General features: G+C 33.7%; 1 protein-coding gene across 9 annotated transcripts in view; it reads left to right on the forward strand.

Annotated features, from left to right (window-relative positions):
- The window catches only part of STK38L (serine/threonine kinase 38 like), a 101,303-nt gene extending 95,187 nt beyond the window's left edge, over window positions 1–6,116 (forward strand). For all 9 annotated transcript variants that reach the window (XM_066353358.1, XM_066353424.1, XM_066353368.1 and 6 more), the window contains 2 exons: window positions 4,356–4,447; window positions 4,547–6,116. In XM_066353358.1, the coding sequence (XP_066209455.1) occupies window positions 4,356–4,447; window positions 4,547–4,674 (220 nt within the window). In that variant the 3' untranslated portion in view covers window positions 4,675–6,116. The remainder of the gene's footprint in view (window positions 1–4,355; window positions 4,448–4,546) is intronic.
- Window positions 6,117–8,458: the final 2,342 nt, after the last annotated feature.

Raw genomic sequence — 8,458 nt, forward strand, 5'->3', positions numbered from 1 at the left:
TGTGCCTTGACCAGGCAAGCCCAAGGATTCGAACCGGCGACCTCAGTGTTCCAGGTCGATGCTTTATCCCACTGCGCCATCACAGGTCAGGCCTTGTTCCTGATCTTAAGGGTATTGCTTTTCATTTTTGCCCATTGAGTATGATGTTGGCTGTGGGTTTCTCATAGATGGCTTTTATCATGTTGAAGTATGTTCTCTGTATTCCCACTTTGCTGAGAATTTTGATCATGAATGGGTGCTGGATTTTATCAAATGCTTTTTCTGCATCTATTGATATAATCATGTAATTTTTCTCCTTCCTTTTGTTTATGTGATGAATCACATTTATTGATTTGTGAATATTGTACCATCCTTGCCTCTCAGAATAAATCCCACTTCATCATGATATATGATTTTTTTCATGTATTGCTGGATCTGGTTTGCTAATATTTTGTTGAGAACTTTAGCATCTAAGTTCACGAGGGATATTGGCCTATAGTTTTCTTTCTTTGTAGTGTTTTTACCTGGTTTTGGAATGAGGATTATGCTTGTCTCATTAAAGGAGCATGGAAGTCTTCCCTCCTCTTGAATTTTTTGAAATAGCTTGAAAAATAGGTGTTAATTCTTCTTTGAATATTTGGTAAAATTCGCCTGTGAAGCCATCTGGTCCAGGACTTTTGTTTGCTGGGAGTTTTTTGATAACTGTTTCGATCTCATTTGGTGTAATCGGTCTGTTTAGGTTTTCTGATTCTTCCAGATTGATTTTTGGAAGATTGTATGTTTCAAGGAATTTGTCCATTTCATCTAGGTTGTCTAGTTTTTTGGCATACAGTTCTTCATAGTATTTTCTTACAATATTTTGTATTTCTGTTGTGTCAGTTATTTCTCATCTCTCATTTCTAATTTTATTTATTTGAGTCCTCTCTCTCTTTTTCTTGGTGAGTCTACTTAAAGGTTCATCAATCTTGTTTACCTTTTCAAAGAACCAGCTCCTAGTTTCATTGATCCTCTGTATTGTTTCTTTAGCCTCTATGTCATTTATTTCTGCTCTGACCTTTATTATTTCCTTCCTTCTACTACATTTGGGCTTTACTTGCTGTTCTTTTAGATGCAGGGTTAAGTTGTTTATTTGAGCTTTTTCTAGCTTCTGAAAGTGTGCCTGTAGTGCTATGAACTTCCCTCTCAGTACTGCTTTTGCTGTGTCCCATAAATTTTGAGTTGTTGTATGCTCATTGTCATTCGTTTCTAGGAAATTTTTTTATTTCTTCTTTGATTTCATTCTTAATCCGCTCATTATTTAACAACCTGCTATTTAGTTTCCATGTGTTTGAGAATTTTTGAGCTTTTCTGTTGTGGTTCATTTCTAGTTTCATGCCGTTGTGATCAGAGAAAGTGTTTGATATGATTCCAGTCTTCTTAAATTTGTTGAGAGCACTTTTGTGCCCTAACATGTGGTCTATCCTAGAGAATGCACCATGAGCACTCGAAAAGAATGTATATTCTGCTGCTTTAGGGTAAAAGGTTCTGAAGATATCTATTAAATCGAGTTGATCTAGTGTGTCCAATAAGTCTGCTGTTTCTTTGTTAATTTTCTTTCTTGAGGATCTATCTAGTGATGTTAGTGGGGTATTGAAATCCCCTACTATTATAGTATTGCTGTTGATCTCGCCCTTTAAATCCATCAAAGTCTGCTTTATATATTTGGGTGCTCCTATATTATTAGGTGCATAGATATTTATAATAGTTATATCTTCCTGTTGGATTACTCCCTTTATCATTATGTAGTGGCCTTCTTTATCTCTTACTATATCCTTTGTTTTAAAGTCCAATTTGTCTGATATAAGTATTGCTTTTTTTTCATTTCCATTTGCATGAAATGTTTTTTTCCATCCTTTTACCTTCAATCTATGTGTATCGTTTGTTCTAAGGTGTGTCTCTTGTAGACAGTATATGTATGGGTCCTGTTTTCTTATCCACGCAGCTACCCTATGTCTTTTGATTGGATCATTTAATCCATTTACATTTAAGGTTATTATTGATATGTAGTTGTTTATTGCCATTTTCTTCTTTAAAGGTGTATTCCTTTTTTGCTATATTCTTTTCCCACTTTCATCTGTTTACAACAGGCCCCTTAACATTTCCTGCAGCATTGGTTTGGTTGTAATGAATTCCTTGAGTTGTTTTTTGTCTGGGAAGCTTTTTATTTCTCCTTTGATTTTAAACAATAGCCTTGCTGGATAAAGTAGTCTTGGTTGTAGGCTCTTGTTCTGCATTACTTTGAATATTTCTTGCCATTCCCTTCTGGCCTCAAGTGTTTCTGTTGAGAAGTGCGATGTCATCCTTATGGGGGCTCCTTTGTAGGTGATAACTTTTTTTTCTCTTGCAGCCTTTAATATTTTCTCTTTATCGCTTAGCTTTGGTATTTTAATTATGATGTGTCTTGGTGTAGGTTTCTTTGGGTTTCTCTTTAATGGAGTCCTCTGTGCTTCTTGGACTTGTGAGAGTTTCTCTGGATGGGAGTTTTGACAGTGATGAGGAGTTGTATGAATTTTATGATGAACAAAACTTGACTTCAACAACTTTATGTAATTTCTTTTTTCAAATTTCAGGCCCCAAATTTAAGGTGTGTCTTATACATGGGAGAGTCTTGTACACGGGGAAATACAGTACATGATGAGGGCTGTTAGCACAACCAAGATATATTTATATTTCACACTATAACTTTTCATTTTTTGTTCACTTGTTAAAATACCATAATTTGTCTCCTTTAATTTATAAGATACAGCCCCTTTTAAACATATTGTGGGGAAACTTAAGGAATGCAAATAACTTACAGAAATTTGCTTAGCATTGTTGTAAGCATTGGCTTTTATTCAGTTTATGGCCAAACTGCCTTCAATAGTTTTGATCTGTTCTCCACAAATCAGTGGTTTAGAAACAAATCTGATTGTGTCATTTTCTTCCTTCCCTTTGCACTTAAAATAAAATTAAGGATCCTTAACTGCATTTCAGGACTGTGGGGTATTGCTCTTACCTCATGCTACAGTTTGCATCTTGTGTGATCTTTCCCACTCCTCGGCTTCACAGTTTTGTCATTTGCTATTCATTCTGGCTGAAATGCTGTCTTCCCTGCCCTCATCCCTGCCCCTGCTCAGCCAGCTCCTTTTCATTCTGAGACAGCTTATGTGTCACTTCTTCAATGGAGAATGGAGATCTTCACTGGAGCTTCTACTGTGGGTTAGGCACTCTGTTATAATAATAGCTAAATTTCCGATCACTTATATGTCCAGCATTTTTCTAAGTATTTTATGTAAATTTGTTATCTTTATAATTAACTTTATGAGTAGGTACTATTATTTTTCTTATATTACAAATGAGGAAACTGAGGCATAGAGAAGTGATTTGCTTACATGCCACAGCTAGTGAATGATCTAGCTAGAAATACTAACTAGGATTGGACCCAGGCAATTTCATTCTGGAATCCTAACTCTTACTTGCTTGTTAATTTCATACATCATCACACTGAACAGAACTTTTTATAGCTAGAAGTGTGCTTAGAGCCTACTAGTCCAGTCTCTGGGTTTTAAGACTTGCTTCCCTAAAGTTATACTGCTAGTTAATTAAAAGAGATTAGATGTGAGGTCACTATGGTCTATGGTTCTTTCCACTAAACTAATATAAATGTGTTATGTAGAAATACTTAGAATAATTCTGGGGAAAAAATACATACGGTTTTACATAATTTTGTAAACTTGTCATTGAATAGATCCAGTAAATATTTTTTGAAAATATAGAAGCAATAAAAATTTCACCTGTTTCTATACTCAAAAACTTTGGCATGGAAAGAAGGCATTTTCATGACAATTTTTAACCAAATATCCCTGATTCCCTTAAAATGAATATGACTGAACAGTGTTTTGTTTCAGGTTTCATCACAGATGTGTAGTTGCTTCACCCTTTGAGTCCTTATTTTCCCAAATGACTTTTGATATATGGATCCTCCCCTAGGATTTTATTCTAAATTAGTTAGGGAGGCTCCAGCCCCCTCCCCCAATATATTTTATATTATTACAAACCTTTAAAATAAATCTCCCATTTTGCTTTCCTTTTCATTAACTCGATTTTTTTCATTAAAAAAATAACAGCAACATGAGGAATTCTTGGTACAAAAATAAAAATTCCAAGTATATGATAGTATTTTAATAAAAAATTAAACTCAACTGTGAAATCCACTTAGTTTTTCAAATCCACAGTAACTTTCTTTGGTTCTTCTAATATCTATAGAACAATTTGAAAAATTTTCACATAGAATTATTTTGTTTGGAAAAATCATAGTTCAAGAAAGTTTACCATGGTCATTCAATACCTTTTTATAGGGAAAGGCCAGCAGCAATCCCTATAGAAATCAAAAGCATTGATGATACTTCAAATTTTGATGACTTTCCAGAATCTGATATTTTACAACCAGGTAAGACAGTCAACATCACATTATTTAAAAAGCTATGAAATGATGACATTTTCACTAATGAAATTCTTTTGGTTTTGGTTAATCTTCCTATTTTTCTAGTGCCAAACACCACAGAACCAGACTACAAATCCAAAGACTGGGTTTTCCTCAATTATACATATAAAAGGTTTGAAGGGTTGACTCAGCGTGGCTCTATCCCCACCTACATGAAAGCCGGGAAATTATGAATGAAGATCACATTCACCCACAACCAAGAGAACTCAGGTAGCTGCATCACCAGGCTTGCTTGGCGTCGGTAACAGTACACTGAAATACTCCCGAAGACGGTGGTGCTTATGACTACAAGAGGAAATTCTACAGGATTAGGATTTCTAGGACTACTATAGGAATTGGTTGGCAGTGCCAGCTGTCTTATTTTTTTTTAAATATTTTATTATTTGTGTTAACTTTATTATACGAAGGTACTGGAATAAAAGAAATGTACACTCCTTTCTAACTGCACTGCCTACATGCATTTAAGGTCCATTCTGCCTGTGTATGCTGTGGCTTTGTACTGTAACAACTTTAATCAATTCAGGAGAAACACATATCATTTAAAGCAACATAGGCTAACCTGTAGGTAACACTGCAGTATTGCTGTTTTACTGCAAATCTTATGGGTCTAGATAATCAATAAAAGCCATCTTCCATAGTTGGTGTTAGAACACGTGCCCTATTGTTTGGACACCCATAGAATACCTAGGAAGACAATTTCTATAATGGTTTTAAGACATTTTAAAAAAGGAAATACACTGGTTATTTAAAAAATAGAATTTATCATCATGTTGTAACACAAATTCCACAGTAGGGAGTGACAAGTGTATAACAAGGAAGAACTTGAACACCTTCACTCAAGCACTCCACTAATACATTTATTTTGCATTCAGAAATACCGATGACCTTTATATACGTGTCTGTGTACTCACAGGGGAGATGCACTATATTATATAAAATGTAAAGTTGCTTTTCTTGTGACAAGAGGACTTCTTTTTTAACAAGAGGACATGGCATTATTTTAATTTGATTATGGTGAGTTGAATATAAGAAATGACCATGAAGGCTGCTTGTAGAACTAGTGTATTTTTATTAAACTATTTTTTTAAATGTCAAACTTCTGATCATGTAAATGAACTTGTTGAGTACAAAGAGCTATTTACTTTGATTTTCTAGAAAGTTGTTACATGTCATGGCTGGTTAACTTTTTTTTAATTGAAAATTTTTCCTTTAATAGTACTTGTATTATTGTGCCATTATTTTCTTATATTCCAAATGTACCAAAGATCCTGAAGAGAGTGGATGTTCACAACTACGTAGAATTTTACTTTCCTGTGGGACTGCTGTATTCAGACATGAAGGTCTTTCATAGAAATCAGCTTATTGAAGGGCAGTATTGTTCATGTTTAGCTACACGTGGATACTATAAATGGAATTAAGGAGATAAATGCAGGCCAGAGGGGTTGTGATTAGAGGATAAGGGAGACAATGTCAGCATCAAATTCTTTGGGTATTTCCCTAATAATATTTGTAATTCAACATTTTAATTCTAAAATGACTCTACAGTTTTGGTTTCTTAAGTTTTAGTTAAGGAATAATACTTTATCAAAGAATGGCCTAATGTTCTTGATAGAATTTTTTTTAAAAATGTAACAATTATGACCATTACAAGTGATCTGTGATCAAATCTAAAATGATGATTTATTTTTAGGGATATTCTTCTTAATTCAGAAGAATTGCATAGGATTATTATGCAAATTAAAATTTTCTTTTATAAATGTTGCTGTTAGGTAGTTCCAATATGTTTCAGTAAGGCCATTCTGGGGACTCTCCCCACCAAATTCTCTCCCTCCCTTCCCCTTCTCCTTCCCCTCCCCCTCCTCTCTCCCTCCCCTCCTCTCTTTCCCTCCTCCCTCTCTTCCCGTCCCCCCTCTCTTCCCGTCCCCCCTCCCCTCCTTCCTTCCTCTCCCCCCTTTCATTCTTTCATTCTGGTATTTGTTTGATACTTGTCATGGGTTCTTTTAATAGTTCATATCCATTTTCTTATTTGGATCATGTGGCTGAGTAGGAGAGAAAGCTATTAAAATACTGGGGTTATCACTTTTGTTAACTTGGTTTTTCTAATTATAACCACTTCTAATTTGAAAAAAGTCTTTTAACTTCTGCTCAGTTTTATGATTTTTCTTACCCCACCTCACTCCTCTTCCTTGTTAAAGGAGTATTTTGCTAGTGTGATAGTGAATGGGAAATATATGAGGAAATTGCATAGTTCTCTAGTTCTAAAAAGGTAACTATTCTAGTATACAGAAAATTATCTTTAATTCAAATTGACAGAGAGATAAAGGAGCTGAATTACCCAAGTTTACTTCTTGATTGAAGAAGAATAGAGCATTTTCGTTTCCTTCTCTCACATTCTTGTTCACAGGTAGAACTTGGCAATAGTTCTAATTTCCTGGCAGTGAAAAGGCAGTTCTGGAAGTTGACTTTGTTTAGTCTCATTTTCCCTGGAGTTCACAAAGTAAGTCACAATCTTTGGGGTTTCCTCCTCATCAAAAGCATTTAAGTGCCTATCTAAAAGCAATTAAAGACTGTGTCTGCGTTTTGGAAGCTAAGAATTTGATTAATGGTGTAAGTTAGCTAGATAATTTGTGAAGTACCCTTGAGATTGAATTTTGTCTCTTGTACATTTCCCATATTTCAGGTGAACTATTTAATTTAAATGACAGAACCCTATCTACTCAACTGGGCATAATGACATTTTCTTTAAATTAGACTCTATTTTGAATTAAAGAGTTTTATTATAAACTGTGTGTTTTTGGTTTTTCTAAGTATATAGAAAGCTTGTATAATTCAGATTTATTGATTTCCTGATTTAATGTAGACTGACTTTTTTATTAAAAAACTTTGTATAAAAGCAAGTTATGTTATTTTTCTTTTATGCTTTTTTATTAACATAGCTTTAAATATTTAAATTTATTAAAATTTAGTGCTATCTGAATATAAGGAATTTCTTATAAATCAACCTTTTCTGAATTAAATATATAGCTGATTTAATAAGCTATTAGTTGAATGGTAAATAACAAATGTGGGATATTTAAAACTTTCTTTGGTTGCTAAGTCTTAAAATAGGGTTTCATTTATATCTATCTATAAAAGCATACTTTTCCTGTTTTTAAACACCTGTATCTCTTTGTGTAAATCTGTAAATTTAAAACTATTTTTAAATACATTTATTTTTGGTGTCTTACTGTGTAGAAAACCTTTAGACAACCAAGCAATATCTACTTGCAGGAGAAACAGCTCTCCATCTTTTGGTGACCTACAGATGAATGAATTGAAATGTTAGTCAGCAGGGAGGACCCTGGCCACTAAGCACATTCTCTCTCGGAATTGCTGAGATGTAGAATGCTCAAAGTAACTGTTTGCTACACCATTATTATTTTCTCTTGTCTTTAGTTTTATTTTTTCTTTAGAAGTGCACTTATTTCTGAGAAATTTTAGTGAAAAAAATGCTTAGAACAAATTAAATATAAGACGCTTGGAACTAGAGATATTTTAGATTTTTATGAAAAATGTGAGGGGATATTGCTACTTTAAAAAGGAATGAAGTAATACAAATACATCTTAGTTATTTTTAAAAAGCAATATAAATTATTCAGCAGTTGTCTAGAAAAATAATCATCAGGCTCTTGAGTTGTGTTTAGTTACTGAGTTTCAAAAAATGTTTTGGTAGCATGAGGGCTTTTTCATTGAAGATGAGAAAAGAATAAAAACTATGTTTATAATACCTCTGTTGGTGAGGGTTTTTTTTTTTTTGTGTTTTTTTTTCCATTTTCGAGTTTTGAGATAGGTATTGCTCAAAACTCAGGAAAGACTACGTTATAAATGTATTCAACTTTTACACTAAGATCACATCAAGAACAAAATATTTGAAGTTTCAATTGTGCTATGTTTAAATACTCTAAGATAGTTATACAG

This window comes from Saccopteryx leptura, chromosome 1, assembly GCF_036850995.1.
Source record: "Saccopteryx leptura isolate mSacLep1 chromosome 1, mSacLep1_pri_phased_curated, whole genome shotgun sequence".
In the NCBI taxonomy this organism is placed as follows: domain Eukaryota; kingdom Metazoa; phylum Chordata; class Mammalia; order Chiroptera; family Emballonuridae; genus Saccopteryx; species Saccopteryx leptura.